This window comes from Epinephelus lanceolatus, chromosome 13 (assembly GCF_041903045.1).
Source record: "Epinephelus lanceolatus isolate andai-2023 chromosome 13, ASM4190304v1, whole genome shotgun sequence".
Classification (NCBI taxonomy): domain Eukaryota; kingdom Metazoa; phylum Chordata; class Actinopteri; order Perciformes; family Serranidae; genus Epinephelus; species Epinephelus lanceolatus.
Genome location: NC_135746.1, coordinates 1,023,772 through 1,050,114, shown reverse-complemented (window position 1 = coordinate 1,050,114; position 26,343 = coordinate 1,023,772). Strand labels below are relative to the sequence as shown.

The window sequence follows — 26,343 nt, the reverse complement described above, 5'->3', positions numbered from 1 at the left end:
GAGACGCTGTTGTTCAGACATGAACTGATCTCACTGCTTATTAACAGTGAAGATGATCAATAAGAAGATCGATGATGCAGACGTGATTCAATCGGATTTATTCAGCACATTTAAAGACATCAAAGACCTCTGACCTTCAGTCAGCGTACAGAGACCAGTCTCACCAGTCTCACCAGTCCAACCAGCAGCTCAGTGGGGCAGCAGACATGAATATTCAAATCTCTGATGACTGAAAACCTGTCAGTCATATTTTAACATAATTCCAACCATCAAGACATCACAGAGGTCAGTGATGAAGACTCGTTATATTCCAGTGGTAAGTTTAACACAACACACGGTCCCAGCTGACATCGACCAGCTCCAACATGTTCAGCGGAGGAGAGCTCTGATGACAACTCTTCAGTCCTCCTCCTCCTCTTCCTCTTCTTCCTCCAGTAGTCCTCGGGGAGGTCAAATCATTTGGCAGTAAAACTTATGAAAATTTCAGAACTTAAACTGAGCGACACTCAGAGGGTTCAGTCACAGGTTCCTGGTTTGTTCACTATGTTCATGAACATATCTGACTATATAATGTCTGTGTGTGTCTGTGTGTGTCTGTGTGTGTCTGTTCCACGTGTTTCTCCTCACTGACTTGGTCAATCCATGTGAAATTTGGCACAGTGGTAGAGGGTCATGGGAGGATGCCAATGAAGCAATATTACATCAGTTGGCCAAAGGGGGGCGCTATAGCAACCCATTGAAATGTCAAACTTTGAATGGGCATATCTCATGCCCCGTATGTGGTAGAGACATGAAACTTTGCACAGAGATGCCTCTCCTCATGAGGAACACATTTGCCTCAAGAACCCATAACTTCCGCTTATATAGATTTTCCGCCATTTTGAATTTTTTGAAAAACACTTCAAATGGATCTCTTCCTAGGAAGTTTGAGCGATCTGCATGAAACTGGGTGAACATAATCTAGGGACCAATATCTAAAGTTCCCTCTTGGCAAAAGTTGGAAAACTTACTAAAACTGAGCTTCTATAAGGCAATGAATATTGCGGAGGGCGTGGCTCATCACATAAAGGTGTATAACATCTCAAGGGTTTCACCCATCACCACGCAACTTTGTAGGCATATGACCACACATAATCTGAGGGGACCCCTCCATTATTGACCCCATCAAACAAAATGGGGGCGCTAGAGAGCTCATTTCTTATCTAGGCCTAACCGCCATATGGATTTTTACTAAACTTGGTAGATATGTAGAACAGGACGCCTCAAGGTGACTGGAGAAATTTAACTCTAATTGGCAACTGGGTGGCGCTATAACAACAGAAAAATGCTTCAAAATGGCTAAAATGCGACCGATCGCTGTGGCTCCCCCTGTGGACCAATGTTGGTGTTTTTCTAATGTTTGGTATGACTAAGTCATGGTATGGTATGCTGTACATAATCACGGAAACTGTCAGTGTGTCATTCTGTCAGTCAGTCATTCTGTCTGTCCCACGTTTTTCTACTCACTGACGTGGTCAATCTATGTGAAACTGCACATAGGCATTGAGGATTGGCATAGGTAGAAGGTGACAAAGCTACCAATGGCTATGGATTAGTATATATAAATATAATGCAGCTGTTTGCAATTCAATGTTTGTTTACAGAGCTGCTGAAGACATCTGAACATCGTGCACCTGAAGGTGAAGCAGTTTTAATGTCGCTGTACATTATGTAACAATAAAGGGTTTCTATTCCCTTCCACACTCGACACATCAGGCCAACAGGAAGTGAATAAATCCTTCACAATAAATGGACGAAGAACATCAGGAGCAACAGATCTTCAAACCTCACATCTGGAACAGCAGAGGGCGACACTGAAACACAACAAGGGAAGAGGAAGAGGAGGAACTTTAATCTTTATCAAAACGGGTTTTATTCGTAATATTCATATTGTAAATTCAGTGTTTGTCAGAGTTTCACTAAAAGAAAAAACTAAAAATATGAGAAGAAATTAAAAATACATCTGAAGACAAACTCTGTGTTTTTGTTTCTGTTTGACAAAACCGGAGCACCTGAAGTAAACCCACGCTGACACAGAAGATTACATTTAGCTTGTCTACAATAAACTGATATAGACCCCAGACGTTGCTCTAGACTTTTTCGTTCGTCATTTTGACCGACAGGGTCATAAGAATCCGGTCATAATCTATTTTTCGTTCTTAATAAATCCAACAAACAAGTTATAAAGTGTGCATTAATAAGGACATGAATGAAAAGATGAACAGACATCCACACACCCGTGCCATCAGGCGTAACGCGTCCGGTGTGTCCAGGGTGTTATGTAGTTATGTCTGTAGGCTTGGTGACACAAAATTAAAATTGTAATGAAGTGATTATGGTATTGAAAAATGTGTTCGGTTATACGCTGTTGTGTTATTTTAAATTATAAACACAGTAGCCTATTTTCTCCTCACGTTCCTCAGTGCGTGCTGTTATTACTTTATTTTGAAAATTGGCCGGATTCTCTCGTCTTTTCTGTGTCCGACTTCCTGTTTGGTACGATCTGCTTTATCCAGCTTGACAGAAGCGCTCGCGGCTCCCGTGAAAAATAGACCAGACGCCGAACTGAAGCGCTGCCTCCACGGGCGCTCCGCTCTGCTCAGTGGCCTGTGTGGACAGTCAGATACGTTAACATGGGCGCTGACTGAAAACTGCCTCCGCTGCTGGGCGCTGCGCTTCAGTTCCGCGTCCAGTGTGTCCAGGGCGTTATGTCAACAACGCTACATGAAGTAGATGAATGACTTTTTCTCTGCAGTGTGAAAACGGCAGCCACTTAAACCACTGACTGTGCACTCTGCCGCCAAGTGGGCAGGGGTGGTAATTGCAACCAGTCAATGACCAAGAATATCCGGTTAACGCAACCCCTGATAGACCCTGTCAGGGCCGACATCACAATGACTTTACGATGACATCATGTTATCAGCTGGAGGTGCAGCTGCCTCTCCCCCACAGGGCTGTAGGCTCCATAGGAGTGTTAAAATGTGTTTGTCTTGTTGTGTTATTGGGAGCCAGAATAGAAGGAGTCATGGCTCAAAACCAGCCGCCACTGCCCGTCAACAAAAACAAAGACAACTATGGTTAAATGTGATAAGACCAAAGGACTGGACGGAGGCCATCATCAAAAATGCTCACATGTGCAGCGCACACTTCATATCAGGTTAGGGAAAAAGTATTTCCTGTTGTAGGGATGAATAAGGTTATGTGTATTAAGGGTTATCATGTCCACCTCATCAGAAACTGGGGAGGGATTAAGAGGAAGATTGGATTTCTCTGCAACGCTAACTTTTTAGCACATTAGCTAACGTTAGCTTCCATAGCAAAACAAACAAGTGTGGTCCTCCTTTGTAAGATTGGCTTCCTGTGACATCATCCATCCACTGAGTGAGAGCATACGGGTCGGCCAGTCTGGTCCCGTTGGTCAGTGTTTACTTATTCAAGTAACACTGGCGGTCCCGGAGAGTGAGTGACCTGACATGGTGCGTTGGTAAATTCAGTCTGACGCTCTACACTAAAATGAGAGCCCTGTTGGTGGAAGAAACGCAGCGTTATATTTCTACATGAATGAACCAACGGTTAAGTTAATCACACATTCACTCCGCTCGGCGCTCTGCTGCTCCGTCTCCACAGACAGAGTGTCCAGAGTGCGCTCTGCCACTCTGAGAGTGCGCTGCTCTGGATAACCCAACGCTACATTCAGACAGCGCTCCCAATTTATCAACGCTCCAGTTTGTGTCAGAGTGCGCTCCCACACTCACAATGAGTGTTTCTGAACGCACCACTCACATCATCTTCCTCCATCGTCTAGAACAAGACAACACAACTTGTTAGCTAGCGCTAGCTAATGTCTGTGGAGAACTGTTTTGCCTCCAGCTAAGCCCCGCCCACCTACAAACATCACACTGTTCACTAACAGTAAAAAGGTCTTTTATCCTTCACTGATCCCCAGAGGAATAAAAGGTGTTTTCAATATGAACATTTTACAACTTCCAATTCCTGTGTGTGTTTACCTGCAAAGGTGAGCTCTGTAAGAGGAGGAGGAAGAGAAGGAGGATGACGACGACGAGGAGGGGGAGTAGGAGGAGGAGGAGGTGGTGGAGGAGGAAACTGGATGTAAGGACAACACCTGCAGCTCATCTCCATGGAGACACCTGGACACACCCCCAAACTCACCTGCAGACAGACAAGTAACAAAAACAAATTTTAAATCTGATTAAAGTGACTGGATGATTGAAACTGTCCTGGTCTGAATGAGGACAAAGGCTCCACATGTTTCTGTGATCTGTCTGCTTCACCTTTTCTCTCACAGCCTGTGTGTAAAGATACATTCAACCATTTTCATTCTCTTACCCGGGGAAGAGTCGTGGAGGCAGCAGGCTGAGCAAAGTCCTCCAGACGTCCCTCTCTCAACACTCTCCAGCTCCTCCTGGAGGACCCCGAGGTGTTCCCAGACCAGATGAGATCTATAATTCCTCCAGTGTGTTCTGGGTCTGCCCCGGGGCCTCCTACCAGCTGGACCAGGAGGATCCTGATCAGATGTTGAACCACCTCAACATGAAGGAGCAGCGGCTCTACTCCGAGCTCCCTCCAGATGTCTGACTCCTCCCCCTATCTCTAAGGCTGAGCCCAGACACCCTACAGAGGAAACTCATTTCAGACGCTTGTATCTGTGACCTCATTCTTTCAGTCACTACCCAGAGCTCATGACCATAGGTGAGGGTTGGGACGGAGATGGAAAATTAGCATCTCCAGGTTTCCTCCAGGTGCTGTGACATGTTCTCCCCGTGTCAGCGTGGGTTTCCTCCAGGTGCTCCGACATGTTCTCCCCGTGTCAGCGTGGGTTTCCTCCAGGTGCTGTGACATGTTCTCCCCGTGTCAGTGTGGGTTTCCTCCAGGTGCTCTGACATGTTCTCCCCGTGTCAGCGTGGGTTTCCTCCAGGTGCTCTGACATGTTCTCCCCGTGTCAGTGTGGGTTTCCTCCAGGTGCTCCCACATGTTCTCCCCGTGTCAGCGTGGGTTTCCTCCAGGTGCTCCCACATGTTCTCCCCGTGTCAGCGTGGGTTTCCTCCAGGTGCTCTGACATGTTCTCCCTGTGTCAGCGTGGGTTTCCTCCAGGTGCTCTGACATGTTCTCCCCGTGTCAGCGTGGGTTTCCTCCAGGTGCTCCGACATGTTCTCCCCGTGTCAGCGTGGGTTTCCTCCAGGTGCTGTGACATGTTCTCCCCGTGTCAGTGTGGGTTTCCTCCAGGTGCTCTGACATGTTCTCCCCGTGTCAGCGTGGGTTTCCTCCAGGTGCTCTGACATGTTCTCCCCGTGTCAGTGTGGGTTTCCTCCAGGTGCTCCCACATGTTCTCCCTGTGTCAGCGTGGGTTTCCTCCAGGTGCTCTGACATGTTTTCCCTGTGTCAGCGTGGGTTTCCTCCAGGTGCTCTGACATGTTCTCCCTGTGTCAGTGTGGGTTTCCTCCAGGTGCTCTGACATGTTCTCTCTGTGTCAGCGTGGGTTTCCTCCAGGTGCTCTGACATGTTCTCTCTGTGTCAGCGTGGGTTTCCTCCAGGTGCTCTGACATGTTCTCTCTGTGTCAGCGTGGGTTTCCTCCAGGTGCTCTGACATGTTCTCTCTGTGTCAGCGTGGGTTTCCTCCGGGTGCTCTGACATGTTCTCCCCGTGTCAGTGTGGGTTTCCTCCAGGTGCTCTGACATGTTCTCCCTGTGTCAGCGTGGGTTTCCTCCAGGTGCTCCGACATGTTCTCCCTGTGTCAGCGTGGGTTTCCTCCAGGTGCTCTGACATGTTCTCCCTGTGTCAGCGTGGGTTTCCTCCAGGTGCTCTGACATGTTCTCCCTGTGTCAGCGTGGGTTTCCTCCAGGTGCTCTGACATGTTCGCCCTGTGTCAGTGTGGGTTTCCTCCAGGTGCTCTGACATGTTCTCCCTGTGTCAGCGTGGGTTTCCTCCAGGTGCTCTGACATGTTCTCTCTGTGTCAGCGTGGGTTTCCTCCAGGTGCTCTGACATGTTCTCCCCGTGTCAGTATGGGTTTCCTCCAGGTGCTCCGACATGTTCTCCCTGTGTCAGTGTGGGTTTCCTCCGGGTGCTCTGACATGTTCTCCCCGTGTCAGTGTGGGTTTCCTCCAGGTGCTCCGACATGTTCTCCCCGTGTCAGCGTGGGTTTCCTCCAGGTGCTCTGACATGTTCTCCCTGTGTCAGCGTGGGTTTCCTCCAGGTGCTCTGACATGTTCTCTCTGTGTCAGCGTGGGTTTCCTCCAGGTGCTCTGACATGTTCTCTCTGTGTCAGCGTGGGTTTCCTCCAGGTGCTCTGACATGTTCTCCCCGTGTCAGCGTGGGTTTCCTCCAGGTGCTCTGACATGTTCTCCCCGTGTCAGCGTGGGTTTCCTCCAGGTGCTCTGACATGTTCTCCCTGTGTCAGCGTGGGTTTACTCCAGGTGCTCTGACATGTTCTCCCCGTGTCAGCGTGGGTTTCCTCCAGGTGCTCTGACATGTTCGCCCTGTGTCAGTGTGGGTTTCCTCCAGGTGCTCTGACATGTTCTCTCTGTGTCAGCGTGGGTTTCCTCCAGGTGCTCTGACATGTTCTCCCCGTGTCAGTGTGGGTTTCCTCCAGGTGCTCCCACATGTTCTCCCCGTGTCAGTGTGGGTTTCCTCCGGGTGCTCTGACATGTTCTCCCTGTGTCAGTGTGGGTTTCCTCCAGGTGCTCCGACATGTTCTCCCTGTGTCAGCGTGGGTTTCCTCCAGGTGCTCTGACATGTTCTCTCTGTGTCAGCGTGGGTTTCTTCCAGGTGCTGTGACATGTTCTCCCCGTGTCAGCATGGGTTTCCTCCAGGTGCTCCCACATGTTCTCCCTGTGTCAGTGTGGGTTTCCTCCGGGTGCTCTGACATGTTCTCCCCGTGTCTGTGTGGGTTTCCTCCAGGTGCTCCGACATGTTCTCCCTGTGTCAGCGTGGGTTTCCTCCAGGTGCTCTGACATGTTCTCCCTGTGTCAGCGTGGGTTTCCTCCAGGTGCTCTGACATGTTCTCCCTGTGTCAGCGTGGGTTTCCTCCAGGTGCTCTGACATGTTCTCCCCGTGTCAGCGTGGGTTTCCTCCAGATGCTCCAGCTTCCTCCCACAGTCCAAAGACATGCAGGTTAATTGGTGACTCTAAATTGTCCGTAGGTGTGAATGTGAGTGTGAATGGTTGTCTGTCTCTATGTGTCAGTCCTGTGATAGTCTGGCGACAATTTAGAGGAAGCCGGAGCACCCCGAAGAAACCCACGCTGACATGGGGAGAACATGCAGACTCTGCATGGAGGGGCTCCCCCAACCTTGGGTTCAAACCAGGAACCCTCCTGCAGTGAGGTGACAATGCTAACCACTGTAAACAGCTGGAGTTTATATTATAATACAGAGTTTTTGTAATATTATACAGTCACTGGCCACTTTATTAGGTACACCTGTTCAATTGCTTATTAATGGAAATAGCCAATCAGGTGTCAGCAGCTCATTAACATTTAGTCATGTAGACATGGTGAAGACGAGCTGCTGAAGTTCAAATGGAGCATCAGAATGATGAAGAAAGGTGATTTAAGTGACTTTGAACGTGGCATGGTTGTTGGTGCCAGAGGTCAGAGGAGAATGGCCAGACTGGTTCAAGATGATAGAAAGGCAACAGGAAGTCAAATAACTACTGGTTATAACCAAGGTAACCAACCAGGTACAAGCAAGGTGTACCTAATAAAGTGGCTGCTGAGTGTATATTAATATAAGAATAGTAATCTAACAGTATAACAGCTGTGAGAATGAATCTGATGTTACTTTAATTAGTATAAAGTATCTGTCAGATCTCACCTGGAGGAAACAGAAGAAAACTGTGAGGAACAAACTCTGCATCATCCTGGAAACACTCCACACCACATCAGACCTGAATCCAGATCAGTCCAGAGTCTGGATCCACAGGGAGTCCGAATCAGTCCAGAGTCCGGATCAGTCAGCAGCTTTCTGATCCTAAAACAGACGCTGCTGTCTCCTGATCAGGGTCTGAAGTGTCAGTAAAAAAACCTGGGAGGGGAGGCAGTGGGTGATGGGGATAAGGAGGGGGGAGGAGGGGTGAGAGCAGACAGCAGTGTCTCATGGTGCGTTCAGGACCAGCTCTGTATTTTCAGCCCTACAGAATTTCTCAGACGTTAGACAGTGAAGCAGAGACAGGTTCATGTAGAAACAGTTATTTGTCACTGAAACACAAACATTAATCAAATGTATCTGAGTTATGACACAGGCTTTTAAACTGTTATATGTTCATAAACTAAAGTTAAATCTGCCTCAGGAGAGATTTCAGTGTAAATGTGTTCATTGATATTATGGCAGACCGGAGTGTGAGAGCTATGAGGTCATTATTATCTCATTGGTTATTAATAGTCTTAAATTAACGATCACTTAACAGTGTGTCTGCGGCTTAAAGTAAAACTGTCAAAGTGTTTCATTAAAGTGAAACACAGACATGAAATCATCTCATAAACACACTGAGAGCTGTGACATCACCGTGTGGAAACTGACCCAGGCGATCATTAAACTGATCGATCACCAGTGTGACAGAGCGCAAAGATCACAGTCATTACTGACGATATAACACCACGACAGACTCAGGTAAATATAATAACAGTTTGTCTGCTGAGTCTCAATTCAACATCAGACATGAATTAATTAATAATCTCAAAGAGGACAAATTATGAACTAAGATTTTATTAGTTTGTAGCAAAGAATCTATTTTACAGCTTTATCACATCTTTACACCTAAAATAAACAATTAAACTGCAGATAAACAACGTGATGATGCGTAATGACAAAAACTTATATGTTCAAAGTTACACCATTAAAGAGGGAACTGAAGCCTCCTGGAAACACGTGGAAACACGTGGATGTGTTGTAGAATTCCTGGATCTACTCATGACAAGAAAAGCGTCACAGACTACTTCCTGAAACATCTTAAAAGAAACAGTGTGGAGTCGCTCAGTCTCTTCATGTTTTCATCATGTTAAATGTCCCAAGTAATCAGTACTAATTAATACTAATCAATACCCTCCATCAGTCATCTGAGTGAAGAGTAAACATCAGGATTTCCTTCAGTCCTCCTCGTCAGGTCTCTCCTGGTGCTGCAGGAAGCGGATCAGACTTCCAGGCAGCGGCAACCTCTTCAGACGGTGAGGTCCAACCAGCTGCAGAATCTGCAGCCGGCAGAGCTGCAACAGTGACCGCGGAGGTTCTGAAAGACAAACCAGTAACACCACTGAGACACTGCGAGACAAACCAGTAACACCACTGAGACACTGCGAGACAAACCAGTAACATGCTTACGTGGGGAGGGGGCGGGGTTATAACAGACTCACCTGCTTTGTCCTTGATGACGCTCCAGCCAGAGTAACTGTCCAGGTGTTCCATCAGTCTGGAGCAAAGAGTCACGTTACCAACGTAGTCCAACAGGACGTCGATGATTGGCCCCGCCCACCGACAGATACTAGGGGCCGAGATCATCTCACAGAACTGTCAATCAGTCACAGAACTGTCAATCAGTCACAGAACTGTCAATCAACCACAGAACTGTCAATCAACCACAGAACTGTCAATCAATCACAGGACTGTCAATCAATCACAGGACTGTCAATCAACCACAGAACTGTCAATCAATCACAGGACTGTCAATCAATCACAGGACTGTCAATCAACCACAGAACTGTCAATCAATCACAGGACTGTCAATCAATCACAGAACTGTCAATCAACCACAGAACTGTCAATCAATCACAGGACTGTCAATCAGTCACAGGACTGTCAATCAATCACAGAACTGTCAATCAACCACAGGACTGTCAATCAACCACAGGACTGTCAATCAATCACAGAACTGTCAATCAACCACAGGACTGTCAATCAGTCACAGGACTGTCAATCAATCACAGGACTGTCAATCAGTCACAGAACTGTCAATCAACCACAGAACTGTCAATCAATCACAGGACTGTCAATCAACCACAGGACTGTCAATCAATCACAGAACTGTCAATCAACCACAGGACTGTCAATCAGTCACAGGACTGTCAGTCAATCACAGGACTGTCAATCAATCACAGAACTGTCAATCAATCACAGGACTGTCAATCAATCACAGAACTGTCAATCAATCACAGGACTGTCAATCAGTCACAGGACTGTCAGTCAATCACAGGACTGTCAATCAATCACAGAACTGTCAATCAATCACAGGACTGTCAATCAGTCACAGGACTGTCAATCAATCACAGAACTGTCAATCAGTCACAGGACTGTCAATCAACCACAGAACTGTCAATCAGTCACAAGACTGTCAATCAATCACAGAACTGTCAATCAATCACAGAACTGTCAATCAGTCACAGGACTGTCAATCAACCACAGAACTGTCAATCAATCACAGAACTGTCAATCAGTCACAGAACTGTCAATCAATCCCAGAACTGTCAATCAATCCCATAACTGTCAATCAACCACAGAACTGTCAATCAATCCCAGAACTGTCAATCAATCCCATAACTGTCAATCAACCACAGAACTGTCAATCAATCCCAGAACTATCAATCAACCACAGAACTGTCAATCAATCCCATAACTGTCAATCAGTCACAGAACTGTCAATCAACCACAGAACTGTCAATCAATCCCAGAACTATCAATCAACCACAGAACTGTCAATCAATCCCAGAACTGTCAATCAATCCCATAACTGTCAATCAACCACAGAACTGTCAATCAATCCCAGAACTATCAATCAACCACAGAACTGTCAATCAACCACAGAACTTTTTTTTTTTACATGTTGAATGTAATGTCATGAAACAAAATTGCGTTCATTTTAAATCATTTAAATTTTTTGGTACTTCTTATTAAAAGTTGACTTTTCTTTCACTCTGTTGTTTACTCTGTTGCTTACTCTGATGTTTACTCTGTTGTTTACTTTCCACATGTAAACATGTAAACATGTAAACAAACTGAGGTCACCTGAACTCCTCTGCTCTGCTGGGGGACTCTGTCGGCTTCATTGAAGTCTCTGTCTGATCGAGTGGTTTTGATTGGTGGATGAGGTCCGTTGCCGTAGAGACAGTTGAAGCAGGGGAGGGCGTGGCCTCCGTGGTCCAGCAGGTACTTGAACATGGACAGGTACTTCATGGAGAACATGTAGACAGCGGGGAACGTGGTGGGGTGTGTGGGGATGGAGGCGTTGATGTCGGCGCCATGCTCCACTAGCATGGTGACGGTCTGGATGCAGCCCTGCCTCGCCGCCACCATCAGCGGCCTAAACATGTCCAGGTTTGGGTTGGCGCCGGCCTTCAGCAGCATGTGCACAGCGTCGATGTTATTGTTGATGACGGAGAAGAAGAGCGCCGTGCTGCGGCGGTCCTGGTACAGCTTACATCGATCCTCAGACAGCTGAGCATTAACATCGAAGCCTGCCTTGATCAAAAGCTCCAGGACATCGTCACGGTTACGTTCAGCGGCCTGGTGGAGCGGGCTGATGCCAGACCGCCGGACTCTGGCCTTACTGGTGGCTGGTATCAACATGGAGACAATACTGGAACAGTAAACATCACAGGAATTAGACCAGACCGAGCTCAGACTCTGAGTTACTGAACTTTTAAATGTTTCATTGATGTTATTGGACGAAGAAACTCGTCATGTTCTGTTGTGATGTCACCGTGACGACTACCGAGACACAGCTCTGAGACCTGCTCTGTTGTTACTTAAGTAATGCAGTCAGCGTGCATACCTCTCACTTCCTCTCTGGGCGGCGATGTGAATCGGTAACAACCCCGTCTTTCCAGGTTTGTTGGCATCAGCGTTCTGAGAGAGGAGAAGCTCCACGATTTGTCCGTGTCCATTTTTAGCAGCTTCATACAGAGCGGTGGCTCCGTCAGCAGCCTGACTGTTAATGTCTGCACCTGCAGGGATCAGAGGTCAGAGGTCAGGGGGAGGAAATCCTTGAATCAGAGCTCAACAGGTGTTCACAATCAGATCCGTGCAGGACGGGGCCGAGGAGGAGACGCCCACGGTCAACACTGAAGCTCTGTCCAGTTAAACGTGTAGTTTCACTGTCGTCACACTGATGTTGGATCGAAACCACCAGTTTCTTTACTGGGTGAATCCTGTGTGAATCTGGTCGTCGACCGCAAACGATGTCACAAATGTGAACAGTCACAGCGGCTCATTTTATTATGAAGCATTAACGTTACATGTGTTTCACCTTTATCACCAGTTGATCAGATTAATGTATAAAGTATTAAGATAAGTATTAAAGACTTATTATCCTGAAAAGAATAAAAACACAAGAGCTAGTTTTGTTTGACCAAACGTTTTATATTACTGCTTATTTATTAGTGGTTCTCAAAAGGTGTGCCGTGATGCCAGTCCAGGTGTGCTGAAATTAATTCTTGAATCATTTTCTTAATAAATATTTCACGAGTAATAGTTGGCTGTCAATTGACCTATGGCTAAGTCCCGCCCTCAGACACGATGAGCCAATCACAGTGCGTATAGCCATTTTCGTTTTTTTCGTTTTTTCTGAGATTTGAAGTTTAAAAATGGTCAAACGGTGTGCATGGGGTACATGCAACTCTGACACAAGGTATCCTGAGAGGCTGGGCGACCAGGTGTATTTTTACACTTTAAACCACATCTCAAGCGAGAAAAGTGTCTCCTTTGGATAAAGTTGTGTGGTAACGTTAGACCACAACATCAACTCAACGTGAATAAGATTAACAATGATGTCTACATCTGTTCTAAGGTAAGTCAACATTGTGTTTGAGGCAACATATTGTCACTTTGCTGGAAAGAAATATAAAGTTATCTTTAACATCTCTAGCTAACGTTAGCTAAAGTTAGCCTAACGTTAGCTCCTAGCTGCGTTGTTCATCATGTCACCTTGTTTGCTGGGAGTTCATTAGCCTATTTTGTTCTAGTTTTGTACTTTGGTGATCGTACATCATTGTTAGCTGTTGTCCAAAGGGCTCTAGTTAAGCTAACGTTAACTTCTGGAGCTTAGCTTCATTAACTTATCTGTAATGGCAGAGATAACAAAGGTTGGCAAACGTTATGCTGAATGATTCAGTGTAAATACTGTAGCACCAAACTAACGGAGAGACACTCTTGGTAAAGATGGTAAAAAGGCCGTTATCCTTTTCTCATATTCTGAGCCAAAAACCTTAACTTCAGTGGCACTTTAACTTGTTGTTTTTGATGGTGACGGCAACCAGATGCGGTTCACAAGCGTACACTGTGACCTGTAAATTTTGGCTTGTAATTTAAGCTTTTCATCGACCTTCTCAACAATAAAATGATGAATATATCCCTCCAATGCGTAGTTTAGGCCCTTTTGGTTACTTCTCAATGACATCTGATCGTTATGTCTCCAAAAATCATCAGTTGCCTCCTGTGAAATGCCGTGTACTGTGACACCTGCCATAGCGCCGCTCACTGAATGTTGACAGTTTGTCCGAGTAAGTGGAGGGGGCGTGGCTTAGCCATAGGTCAATTGCCATTTGATATTAGTAAATAAAAACAAAGTGTCATGGTAAGAGTGATAACACACATTATAGAAACTATTGTACACAGATATAAATACTGGTGTGCCTTCAGATTTCAGATTCTTCATCCAGTTGGATTTTTTTCAGTATCATAAATAAGCAAATATACACGTTAACCATCAACTTCTATATCAGGGTTTACCTTACAACCAGTATAACCTTAGTCCTAACAAAAACTAGGAAATATGACCACATTACTCCAGTTCTAAAATCCTTACACTGGCTTCCTGTCACTCAGAAACTGCTTTCAATATGTTGCTGCTTGTGTATAAATCACGCCGTGTCTCAGAGTCCAAATATATCTCTGACATGCTTGTGACATATGAACCTTCTCGGACCCTAAGGAGATCAGGAGCCGGCCTACTGACTGTTCCAAGAGTCAGAAAGAAACATGGTGAAGTAGCACAAACCTGAAATAACCTCCCTGATGATGTCAGACAGCCCTGACTCGACACTTTCAAGTCAAAGCTAAAAAAGTTCCTTTTTAACTCTGCCTGTTCTCCACCCTGTACTGACTGTCATCGTGATGTCATCGTGACATCAGCCCTAAAAGGGTCTATATCATCACAACATCGATATCGAGGTGTTTGATTAAAAAAAAAAACGTGGACATACAGACCCTTTCCAAAAAATTAGAATATCATGGAAAAGTTGTTTCATTTCCATAATTCCATTCAAAAAGTTAAACTTTCATAGATTATAGATTCAGGGCCCACAATTTAAACGATTTCAAGTATTTATTTGTTTATTTTTACATAATTTGGGCTTCCAGCTCATAAAACCCACGAAAACAGGAATTCAAAAAATTAGAATACTGTGAAGAAATCACCATTTACTTCTCAGTTTTTGCAGAAAAAAAAGAAAGAAATTAGGATCACATCAAATGAATCAAAATATGGTACTTTCAAAACGATATGTCAATCTTCAGTACTTGGTTGGGAATCCCTTTGCCTTAATCACTGCCTCGATGCGCCGTGGCATTGAGGCAATCAGCCTGTGGCATTGCCTGGGAGTTATGGAAGCCCAGATTTCCTTGATGCTTGCTGTCAGCCCTTTCTTTGTTTTTGGGTCGGGTGTCCCTCATTTTCCTCTTGATAATACCCCATAGATTCTCAATGGGATTTAGGTCCGGCGAGTTGGCTGGCCAGTTAAGCACTGTGATGGCATGGGCATCAAACCAGGTTTTGGTGCTTCTGGCGGTATGGGCAGGGGCCAGGTCCTGCTGGAAGATGAAATCTGCATCTCCATACAGATCCTCAGCAGAAGGAATCATGAAGTCCTCTAAAACATTCTGGTAGACTGTTGCGGTGACCTTGGATTTAAAAAAGCAGAGTTTACCAACACCTGCACCGGACATTGCACCCCAAATCATGACTGACTGTGGATATTTCACACTGGACCTCAAGCAGCTTGGGTTCTGTTCCTCACCCGTCTTCCTCCAAACCCTTGGACCTTGATTCCTGAATGAAAGGCACACTTTACTTTCATCGGAAAAGAGGACCTTGGACCACTGGCCAACAGTCCAGTCCTTCTTCTCCGTGGCCCAGTTGAGACGCTTCCTATGTTGGCCCAGGCTCAGAAGTGGCTTGACCCGAGGAACCCGACAGTTGTAGCCCATCTCCTGGATGCGTCTGAATGTGGTGGTTTTTGAAGCTGTGACTCCTGCCTCATTCCACTCTTTCTGGATCTCTGCCAGATTCTTGAATCTTCTCTGTTTGATAATCCGCTGAAGCCCACGGTCATCTCTTTTGCTGGTGCATCTTCTCCTGCCACATTTTGCCCTTCCACTAGACTTTCCGTTGATATGCTTGGACACAGCACTCTGTGAACAGCCAGCCTCCTTAGCTATGAACTTTTGTGGCTTACCCATCCTATGGAGGGTATCAATGATGGTCTTCTGGCCAGTTGTCAAGTCTGCAGTCTTCCCCATATTGAACCGAACTGAGACAATTGAACCAAACTGAAGCAATTTAATGACACCTGGGGAAACCTGTGCAGGTGCTTTGAGTTTAGTAGATGATTAGTGTGTGACACTCAGTTTAAAACATTCATGCCCTGCAAAATTTGGGCTGATTTCTTCACAGTATTCTAATTTTTTGAATTCCTGTTTTTGTGGGTTTTATGAGCTGGAAGCCCAAATTATGTAAAAATAAACAAATAAATACTTGAAATCGTTTAAATTGTGGGCCCTGAATCTATATTCTATGAAAGTTTAACTTTTTGAATGGAATTATGGAAATGAAACAACTTTTCCATGATATTCTAATTTTTTGGAAAGGGTCTGTATTTGACTTTCTCTTGATCACCCAGCCCTCCAACCTTTTATAGCTGCTGCTCCTTTGTCTCATTTGCTCAGAGCGAGTGTCTCAGTCACATCTGTCAGGTCGTGCAGCCAAAGTTTAGTGAACTTGAACCAAACTGAATAAACTGAACTTTGACCCCAAACACTCTGAACTCCACAGAACACAGTAGCAGTTGGCGATAGAACATTAAAATAAACCCTGGACCTACCGTGTTTGAGGAGGCAGCGCAGAGTGGCGATCTGCCCGGTCTGAGCGGCGGTAAACATTGGCGAGATGCCGTACACGTTGGTGAGTTCGTGTTTGGCTCCAGCCTTCAGCAGCATCTCACAGATCTCCACGTTGTTTCGATTCGCTGCCTCCTGCAGGGCCGTCCAGCCCAGAATACAGCGAGTGTTCACCACCGCACCGTGGTTCAACAACATCGCCACCATCGCAGCGCTGTTCCTCTCACAGGCTGCAGAGGAAGGAACAAAGAGCTTCTCAATGCCTCCTCCAGCTCAGTCTAGATCACAACAACCTTAAGAGGTAAACCCTGACCTCGGAGAATCAAGCTCTCTGACTGGCTGATCTGACTCCTCAAACATAACTCAGGTCATTAATGAACCACTTTCAGGAGATACTCTGAGTTTAGGAGCTGGTCTGTGGCTTGGTTGGTTCTCTGTTCTGTCCTTCTGAAAACGTTTAAATGTTCTCGCCTGCTTCACCTGTATCACCCCTACCCTGTACTGACTGTCATCGTGATGAAATTGCCCCACGGGGACATTAAAGTTTTACCTTAAAGTTTTACCTTAGGTTCTGGATGTAACTTTACATGTACTGATTTCTTTGTGTGAACAGCTCTTTATCGGTTGCCTCTAACAGCCTGTGGACTGACTTTCATGTTCAGGACTTGGGATAAATTTTCCTAGAGAAGCCAAAGAATGTGACATTACCTATGTTCCTGAGTCCCGAAAACGGTAGCTAAGAAATGGAGTCCACTAACATCAACAAATGGTCCCGTCACAACACAGAGCTGAGTTTTGCAGCGACGGCCCGTCAGAGGTGGACCTTTAATTAGTGTCCTGTCCAACTCCAATTCACTCAGAGCATGACTGAGCGCCTGAGTGCCAGAGGTCTGATCCAAGACTGCCCTCTCAACCGCCCCTTTTGTTTCCACGCATATGTTTAACGTCCTCAGAGGGAGACGTCACTAATAACAAGGATTTCTGACAGTTACATCCAGAACCTTTCAGATAAATCAGAGAACCAAAGTCATATCATTTTGTGTCCTGAGAAAAAACAGGTGAATCTTTTTGTCACTTCATCACTTTCTGTCAGTTTTACCTTTGTAGAGTGGCGTCTCTTTTTCGTTGTTCGGGATGTTGGGGTCCGCTCCCTTTTCCAGCAGTATCTGAACACACTTCAGCCGCTCTTTGCCGATGGCGACCATCAGCGCCGTCTCACCACGCATGGTTTGTTTGTTGAGCATCCCCAGCTGAGCTGAGCACGAAACACAGAACAGGACGTCTCTTCTCTGGGTGTTGTTGTGATGTCATTGTGTGTGTGTGTGTGTGTGTGCGTGTGTGTGTGTACATATTTACCTGACAGCAGTACCCTCAGACAGGTGTCCTGACCATAAAGTGCCGCCTGGTGGGTGGCGAGCCAGCCCGGTTTACTCGGCAGCATCAGGTTTGTTCCATGCATTGTCAGCGCTTTCACTCTGCTTGAATCACCAACACGGATTGCTTGGAATAGAGGCTCCTCCTCCCTGCAGGGAAAATACCCATCAACCACCTGTCCCACCTGTCTCACCTGTGAGGGTGAAACAGGTGAAACCAGTTAGACGTGAGAAACATGAGACAGGTAAGGGTGATACAGGTGATGCAGGTGCAACAGTCGAGACAGGTGAGACGGGTGAAAAAAGTGAGACAGATGAGACAGGTAGGGGTGATACAGGTGAAGCAGGTGAGATAGGTGAGGCAGATGAAACACGTAAAGCAGGTGAGACAGATGAAACAGATGAAGTTGAGACACATGAGACAGGTGGAGGTGAGACAGGTGGGGGTGAAACAGGTAAGACAGGTGTTTCCATGTTGTTACGTGCCGTGTTGTGTTTGGTGTTGTTTTGTGTTTTCTCTCACGCCAGGTACCCCCCCCCCCCCCCCCCCCCCTCCGCTAATTACTGCAGCTGTGGCCTATCACAGCTGTGTGATTAAAACCACCCTGGAAAACTGGAGCTGGTGGCTAGTGGGCCTTTCCGGCAGCGTGAAGTGCAGACCGTGGCTGTGTGTGTGGTGGTGTGCGCTCGGGTGTTTAGTGACACAGTCCCAGAGTTTATTCTTCTGCCTTTGTTATTGATTATTGATTATCTGTTATATCATTCTTGTTGCTAGTCGGCTCCCCTTATTTGGGAGCTTCGTGAGCATGAGTATCAGCAGACACCGCTGTCAGGCTGCGCCAGGCAGAGATGCAAACCCGTTCAGCTTGGTCCTCTGATGTCCAATCTACATCAGGTCCAGCCGTCTCGTTTGATGTGAGTAAACACATTTCTTTGGTCCCTGTGTTTCGCGAATCAGAGGTTGAGTCCTACTTCGGCGCATTTGAGCGTATTGCCGCTGCTTTGCGCTGGCCAGAAGATGTGTGGGCTATCTTGTTGCAGTGTAAGTTGACAGGCAGGGCTCAGGAGGCTTGTTCTTCCTTGTCAGTAGAAGAAGGATTTAATTATGACAAGGTTAAGAGTACTATTCTGCGTGCCTATGAGCTTGTGCCTGAAGCTTACAGACAGCGTTGTCGCAGTCTCAGGAAGACGCCTGATGAGACCCACATCAATTTTGCCAGAGAGAAAGGCATTCTCTTTGACAGGTGGTGTGCGGCGTGTAAGGCTAGTGACTTTGCTTCAGTACGGGAGTTAATGTTGCTGGAGGAATTTAAGAACTGTGTCTCAGAACGTGCTGTGGTATATTTAAACGAGCAGAAAGTGACCACTCTGGAACAGGCTGCCATTCTGGCCGATGAGTACACGTTGACACATAAATAAATGTGTTTGTTAGACGTGAACCTGCTCATCCTGAGTCATCTCAAAAGGCTCACCGATGCCTAGTGCTGCTGTTTCCACCACTCCCAAAACTGAGAGGCAGTGTTTTTTTTGCCGTAAGACAGGCCACTTAATTACTGTCGCCTGGAGGCAGGGGTCCCCTTTGAAACCAAAGGGGGTGGGGTTGATAAAAACATCTCTCAGTGACACATCCATCATGTCAGGAGTGCCAGGTGACTGTTTTAAACCTTTCATTTTCTCCTGTCATGTGTCTCTCAAGCTGGAGGACCAGCGCCTGGTGAGAGTCTTACTTGACACCGCCTGCTCCGAGTCTCTCATTCTTTCCAGTGTACTGCCGACAGGTGTCACGTCTGATGTGAGTGCTGTGGTTAGAGGGATTGAAATGGGTTTTGTTCCTGCACCCCTGCGTCAGGTACATGTGAAATCTGGTTTAGCCACTGGTTTTTTCCTTGTTGGTGTCTGCTCCTGTTTTCCCATTGAAGGAATCGATTTCATCATGGGAAACGACATTGCTGGCCGTAAAGTGTATCCTGTGTCTGAGGTGGTTACCGAGCCTATTTCCCAGTCTGATAAAGATGATGATCTAGTTAAACGGCACCCTGATGTTTTTGCAGTTAGCATGTTAACTAGAGCCCAGGCCTGTAAGCAGGCCCAGAAAGTTGATTTATCCGACCCTCTGTTTGTGTCTGCTCTGTCCCAAGATGTGTTGCCCTCTGGTGGTGGTTTGATGGATTGCGGTCAGAAGGAGCCAGGAAAGGTGACTGAACCTGTTACTGATCCTGTCACAGCTCCTGCAACCCCCTTGCCCCTACGCCGTGAGGCGCTCATTGGTGCTCAGGCGACAGATCCCTCTCTATCTAAGTGTAGGGCAGCTGCTTTGGAGAAACCCGATAAGTGTGATGGTAAACAGCCCTTTTTCTTCGATAAGGGCGCAGAACTTGCAGCACCTGCCAAATTGGGGGAAAACCTAATCAACCTCTGCCGCCTGCTCCCCTACAACCTGTCCCTGCTGTTGGTGTAGCCCTGCCGTTCCTTTTGTTTGGAATGCTGACTGTGAATGTGCCTTTGCTGCTGCTAAGTCTCTCCTCTGCAGTGCTCCAGTGCTGGCTGCACCCAACTTCTCTATGCTGTTCAAACTCGAGGTGGATGCTAGCGCCATTGGAGCTGGAGCAGTGCTGCTGCAAGATGGTGACGACAACGTGTGTCATCCCGTGTGCTACTTCTCGATGTATAACAGCAACCAGCGGTTGATGCGCTGGGCACTCCAATCCCAGCATTACAACATTGAAATCAGGCACAAGAGAGGGGCTGAAAACCTAGTGGCTGACATGCTGTCCTGGGGGTAAGAATCTTAAGTGTTGAGGTGTGTTAAGGCTGTGAATCCAGCCTCTGTGAGTGAATTTATTTATTTATTTTTTGCCAACAAACCTGTGGAATTGTGGTTTTCGGGACTGAGAGTTTCATTCTTATGGGTGGGGGTGTTACGTACCGTGTTGTGTTTGGTGTTGTTTTGTGTTTTCTCTCACACCAGGTACCGCCCCCACCCCCCCCCCACCCCCCCCGCTAATTACTGCAGCTGTGGCCTATCACAGCTGTGTGATCAAAACCACCCTGGAAAACTGGAGCCGGTGGCTAGTGGGCCTTTCTGGCAGCGTGCAGTGCAGACCATAGCTGTGTGTGTGGTGGTGTGCGCTCGGGTGTTTAGTGACACAGTCCCAGAGTTTATTCTTCTGCCTTTGTTATTGATTATCTGTTATATCATTGTTGTTGGCTAATCGGCTCCCCTTATTTGGGAGCTTCTTTGGTGTTTTGCATCGTAAATAAATCACTGCCTTGCAGTCGCTTTAGTTTACTCCTGTGTTCTTCATTATTGGTTATTGGTTATTTGTGTTAATTGTTACCTCCCCCTCCCCGAGGCCTTTAAGGGTTTGTAACACATGTACAGAGATGATTCATGAACAGGACTTGACTCACTCTTCAGGTTCCGGACCCACGTAGACCACAGTGTCGTCAGGCCTGCGATACGCCACCATTCGCTTCCCAGAACCCGTCACAAAGCGACTGATTGTCCCATTAAACGTCTTCCTGCCACATCAATGCCAAGAAAACAGCCAATCAGAGCAGAGACACTCATCATCCATCTCAAAACTTACAACATCTTTTAACAAGCTCATGGTGATCACTGAACGTGACTCTGACCTTCATCTTCTCTGCAGGTAAAACAAAAGAAGGTTTTAGCGCTGACACTCGTATCAAACATGAGTTCCTCTCAAAATATTTGGGACTGGTGTCCTGAAGCTAATTACTGATCTGATCTCCTGACAGTCAACTGTTCAGACTGTGATCAATAACTGTCTGTAAATCTGGTCTGAGATCAGGAGGAGACTATCTGTTGTGTCGTCATCCCGCTGGTGGACTGGAGGTGCTTTTCAAAGTCAGGGATGCCTCGGCTTGCAACCCTTTGCTGCATGTCAACCCCCACTCTCTCTCACCCCATTTCAATCTGTCCTTGGAGGAAGCTGGAGCACCTGGAGGAAACCCATGCTGACACAGGGAGAACATGTCAGAGCACCTGGAGGAAACCCACGCTGACACAGGGAGAACATGTCAGAGCACCTGGAGGAAACCCACGCTGACACAGGGAGAACATGTCGGAGCACCTGGAGGAAACCCACGCTGACACAGGGAGAACATGTCAGAGCACCTGGAGGAAACCCACGCTGACACAGGGAGAACATGTCGGAGCACCTGGAGGAAACCCACGCTGACACGGGGAGAACATGTCAGAGCACCTGGAGGAAACCCACGCTGACACGGGGAGAACAAGACAGAGCTCCTGGAGGAAACCCACGCTGACACAGGGAGAACATGTCAGAGCACCTGGAGGAAACCCACGCTGACACAGGGAGAACATGTCAGAGCACCTGGAGGAAACCCACGCTGACACAGGGAGAACATGTCGGAGCACCTGGAGGAAACCCACGCTGACACAGGGAGAACATGTCAGAGCACCTGGAGGAAACCCACGCTGACACGGGGAGAACATGTCAGAGCACCTGGAGGAAACCCACGCTGACACAGGGAGAACATGTCAGAGCACCTGGAGGAAACCCACGCTGACACGGGGAGAACATGTCAGAGCACCTGGAGGAAACCCACGCTGACACAGGGAGAACATGTCAGAACACCTGGAGGAAACCCACACTGACACGGGGAGAACATGTCAGAGCACCTGGAGGAAACCCACGCTGACACGGGGAGAACATGTCAGAGCACCTGGAGGAAACCCACGCTGACACAGGGAGAACATGTCGGAGCACCTGGAGGAAACCCACGCTGACACAGGGAGAACATGTCGGAGCACCTGGAGGAAACCCACGCTGACACAGGGAGAACATGTCGGAGCACCTGGAGGAAACCCACGCTGACACAGGGAGAACATGTCAGAGCACCTGGCGAAAACCCACGCTGACACTGAAAGAACATGTCAGAGCACCTGGAGGAAACCCACACTGACACGGGGAGAACATGTCAGAGCACCTGGAGGAAACCCACGCTGACACAGGGAGAACATGTCAGAGCACCTGGAGGAAACCCACGCTGACACGGGGAGAACATGTCAGAGCACCTGGAGGAAACCCACACTGACACAGGGAGAACATGTCAGAGCACCTGGAGGAAACCCACACTGACACGGGGAGAACATGTCAGAGCACCTGGAGGAAACCCACACTGACACGGGGAGAACATGTCAGAGCACCTGGAGGAAACCCACGCTGACATGGGGAGAACATGTCAGAGCACCTGGAGGAAACCCACGCTGACACAGGGAGAACATGTCAGAGCATCCAGAGGAAAGCCATGTTGACACGGGGAGAACATGTCAGAGCACCTGGAGGAAACCCACACTGACACGGGGAGAACAGGTCAGAGCACCTGGAGGAAACCCACGCTGACATGGGAAGAACATGTCGGAGCACCCGGAGGAAACCCACACTGACACGGGGAGAACATGTCAGAGCATCCAGAGGAAAGCCATGTTGACACGGGGAGAACATGTCAGAGCACCTGGAGGAAACCCACGCTGACACGGGGAGAACAGGTCAGAGCACCTGGAGGAAACCCACGCTGACACAGGGAGAACATGTCAGAGCACCTGGAGGAAACCCACACTGACACAGGGAGAACATGTCAGAGCACCTGGAGGAAACCCACGCTGACACAGGGAGAACATGTCAGAGCACCTGGAGGAAACCCACGCTGACATGGGGAGAACAGGTCAGAGCACCTGGAGGAAACCCACGCTGACATAGGAAGAACATGTCGGAGCACCCGGAGGAAACCCACACTGACACGGGGAGAACATGTCAGAGCATCCAGAGGAAAGCCATGTTGACACGGGGAGAACATGTCAGAGCACCTGGAGGAAACCCACGCTGACACGGGGAGAACAGGTCAGAGCACCTGGAGGAAACCCACGCTGACACAGGGAGAACATGTCAGAGCACCTGGAGGAAACCCACGCTGACACAGGGAGAACATGTCAGAGCACCTGGAGGAAACCCACGCTGACACAGGGAGAACATGTCAGAGCACCTGGAGGAAACCCACGCTGACACAGGGAGAACATGCAAACTCCCGCAGAAGGGCTCCCCCATCCCGGGGTGCGAACAAGGAATGCTTTTACTGTGAGGTGACAATGCTAACCACTGTACAACTGTACCCGTAAACAGCATGTTCCCTTTAAATATTCTGAATCAGGCCTTGGTAGGAATTTTTTTTTTTTTTTTTTTGGGATTTGGGAATAAGGTAAAAAACACCAGAATATTTTGCGTATGTAAACATTGCTGAGTTCTAACAATATGGAGGAGGAAAATAAAAACTGTGTTACATACGGATCAGGAGGCTGTTCACGGGGAGGATTTGGAGAACTGTAGTGTACAGCGGTCTGGGCTGGAGGTGGATTGTGGGAGCTGTAGTTTGCAGGTAGATTGCGGGAGCTGTGGCTGGCTCGGTTGGTGTTCCTGGCTGCAGGGTATTGTCTGCTGCTGTCAGGTTGGTGCAGAGGTGCGGTAGCAGGAGCAGCAGTGATGGCGTGGGCAGTGTTGCAGGATGTTTCGTCCAGACTGCGCTCGATGGCGATCTGCAGCAGCTCGTCGTCACTTAGGCTACCATACAGAGAGTAATCCTCCAAGGCTCCAGAGCGAGAGATGCGGGGTGCCGCCATGATGGAACTGTGACATCAGAGGATGAAAGAGTTTAAGAGAAACAAACTGTTCAGAATAAAGAATACAGCTACAGACGTTCATCAACGCAACAGACAGCAGATGAAATACCAAAACATGACAGCCAGACTTCACACAACCAGCAACACTCACAGTCAAACTTTGTTCAGTCAGCAGTGAAACCAGAATCTGACTGAACAAGAAAAGAACTCACCTCTTGTTCAAAGTGCTCCTTTATCAATCCAGCGTCTCCTCAGAGTTAAAACACGCCTGTGTTTTGTTTGTCTGTCTGTAATCTGTCTGGAATAAAGACTGCATTTCACACTGTGTCTGTGTGTCCGTCTGTGTGTGTGTGTGTGTGTGTGTGTATGCATGTGTGTGGGGGGTGGGGGGGTGGGGGGGGGGGGTACTTGAGGTTTATTTTAAGGACTTGAAGTCTGAGCCATTTGACCAGCTGACCTCTAATATTACAGGTAGACTTTCTAAACCTGCAGGGTCAGTGCAACAGAAGAAACATGGTTATCAAACATGTTCATATGCAATCTTTCAGGATTAATCACAGATCAGTTTCAAATTCATCTAATTTCATCCTTAATCTGTCAAAAAATCATGTGTAATCTGTTACTCTGGTTTATTATTAATTTTCTTCAGAGTTAATCTGAGGTCTTTACATGAAAAATTTGCAATCTGACCCCAAATTAATCCCAAATTAGTCTCAAATTAAGACCAGATTTGTCATAAATTAATCTCAGATTCATCACACATTTATCCCAGATGTGTCAAAATAATCTCACATTAGTCTCAAATTAATTCCAGATTTGTTATAAATTAATCTCAGATGTCTCAAAATAATCTCAGATTTGTCTCGGGTTAGTATCAGATCTTTCCAAATTTGATCAGGCCCAAATTAATCCTAAATCTGATCAGGAGTAATCCCAGATTTTGGTCAATTTAATCTGTAATCTGTTGAGAGTTGAGACCCTGTTCAATCTGTTGTAATAATCCCAGGTGGACCCTGAGGTCAGTGTGACAGATTCAGAGGTCACAGGACGGCTGTTTTTGTTTACCAGGTTTTCATCTTCAGGCTCAGCGAGCGCTCAGATTAAAGGAACTGTTTGGCGACATTTGACTCTTCTAACACACGACATGCAGCGATCACGTGTCGGTCAGGAGGAACAGGTGGTGAAAACACAGAGCGTGAAGGATATAAAACACATCACAGAGACTATCAGCTCTGTAAACAAGGTGAGACAGAAACACGGTGGATACGTGAATCTGTTTATTTCAGCTCTGTGTTTATCACGGAGGCGACAGCTGCACATTCTGCAGCTCTGACACTGTGAGCTGAGTTCAGCAGGTTTAAACTGTCGCACACAGACACAGAAATCACTTCAGTCTGACTGAATGTTATCTGTGATCAATAATCAATGTTCCAATCAGTGATCTATCAGCTGGACAGCCGACAGTTTCCTGCATCACCAGCTGAGTTTGCTCTGCTGCACCTGCACCACTCCATCAGGTGTCATCACCGATGTTTACATGAATATTCACTCAGCTGAGAAGACAGAATATGATCATTAATATTCACTCTCTGAACATAAACTGGTTTGGACCAGGTGAGGTCTGCAGCATCAGTTACCATGGTGATGTAGCCAGGTTAACAGGAAGACTCAACACACCTCACTGACACGCTGACCTCACTTCCTGCTTCGGCCCAAGGAAACTATAAAAGAAGGAAAGGACACGACATCACAACATTTCCTCAGAGAGCAGTTTGTACGATATCATCTGAGTTACTGCCCCTCGAATGACGTTACGTCCTTAACGTGGTGAAGAAGAACCTTAAAATGACTTAAAGTTCACGTGGTTTTGAACGGCGATCTCCTGGTGAAAGTCCAGGTCTTTGTGATCCACCACCACCACCTGCCTCCTCACAAGACCACTCTGACCTGCTTCCTTGTTAAATCCCGTCAGCACGTTGGTCACATGACTTTTCAAAACATGTACAAATGTGGATGACTTACTTCTTTGGTGTCGATCCTGTTCTCCTCCTGTAATGACGCACAGAGCTGTGATCTGTTTGGAGACGAATAACGAGGAAAACAAGCACGTTTTAATAAAAACCATCAGGTGATGTTTGATCAGTTAAAGGT

The 26,343-nt window shown here is 47.1% G+C and overlaps 1 protein-coding gene and 1 long non-coding RNA gene across 4 annotated transcripts; both read right to left on the bottom strand.

The window, feature by feature from the left end:
* Nucleotides 1-90: 90 nt before the first annotated feature.
* On the bottom strand, nucleotides 91-8,614 carry LOC117270530 (uncharacterized). Of its 2 annotated transcripts, none has more exons than XR_013493111.1 (3): nucleotides 7,870-8,614; nucleotides 4,047-4,209; nucleotides 91-1,853 (listed from the first exon to the last, which is right to left on the bottom strand). It is a non-coding gene; the product is annotated as an uncharacterized LOC117270530 (long non-coding RNA). The 2 variants fall into 2 exon arrangements; XR_013493112.1 differs by lacking the exon at nucleotides 7,870-8,614 and adding an exon at nucleotides 4,387-4,951.
* Nucleotides 8,615-8,744: 130 nt separating this feature from the next.
* On the bottom strand, nucleotides 8,745-24,567 carry asb2a.1 (ankyrin repeat and SOCS box containing 2a, tandem duplicate 1). 2 transcript variants are annotated; one of them, XM_078173621.1, is made up of 10 exons: nucleotides 24,405-24,567; nucleotides 23,861-24,199; nucleotides 20,940-21,050; nucleotides 17,512-17,678; nucleotides 17,255-17,410; nucleotides 16,140-16,385; nucleotides 11,816-11,987; nucleotides 11,050-11,620; nucleotides 9,405-9,558; nucleotides 8,745-9,280 (listed from the first exon to the last, which is right to left on the bottom strand). In XM_078173621.1, the coding sequence occupies exons 2-10, from the start codon at nucleotides 24,190-24,192 to the stop codon at nucleotides 9,141-9,143; spliced, it is 2,049 nt and encodes a 682-aa protein (XP_078029747.1). In that variant the 5' UTR covers nucleotides 24,193-24,199; nucleotides 24,405-24,567; the 3' UTR covers nucleotides 8,745-9,140. The 2 variants fall into 2 exon arrangements, with proteins under 2 accessions (XP_078029747.1, XP_078029748.1); XM_078173622.1 differs by lacking the exon at nucleotides 20,940-21,050.
* Between the last annotated feature and the right edge of the window lie 1,776 nt (nucleotides 24,568-26,343).

Bases quoted from the DNA above. Each gene is read 5' to 3' on its own strand.
- asb2a.1 (XM_078173621.1), bottom strand. From the start codon at position 24,192: ATGGCGGCACCCCGCATCTCTCGCTCTGGAGCCTTGGAGGATTACTCT. The intron at 11,988-16,139 runs GTAGGTCCAGGG...TGATCCCTGCAG, and splicing joins GCGCTGCCTCCTCAAACACG to GTGCAGACATTAACAGTCAG. The intron at 9,281-9,404 runs GTGAGTCTGTTA...TTTGTCTTTCAG, and splicing joins CGTCATCAAGGACAAAGCAG to AACCTCCGCGGTCACTGTTG.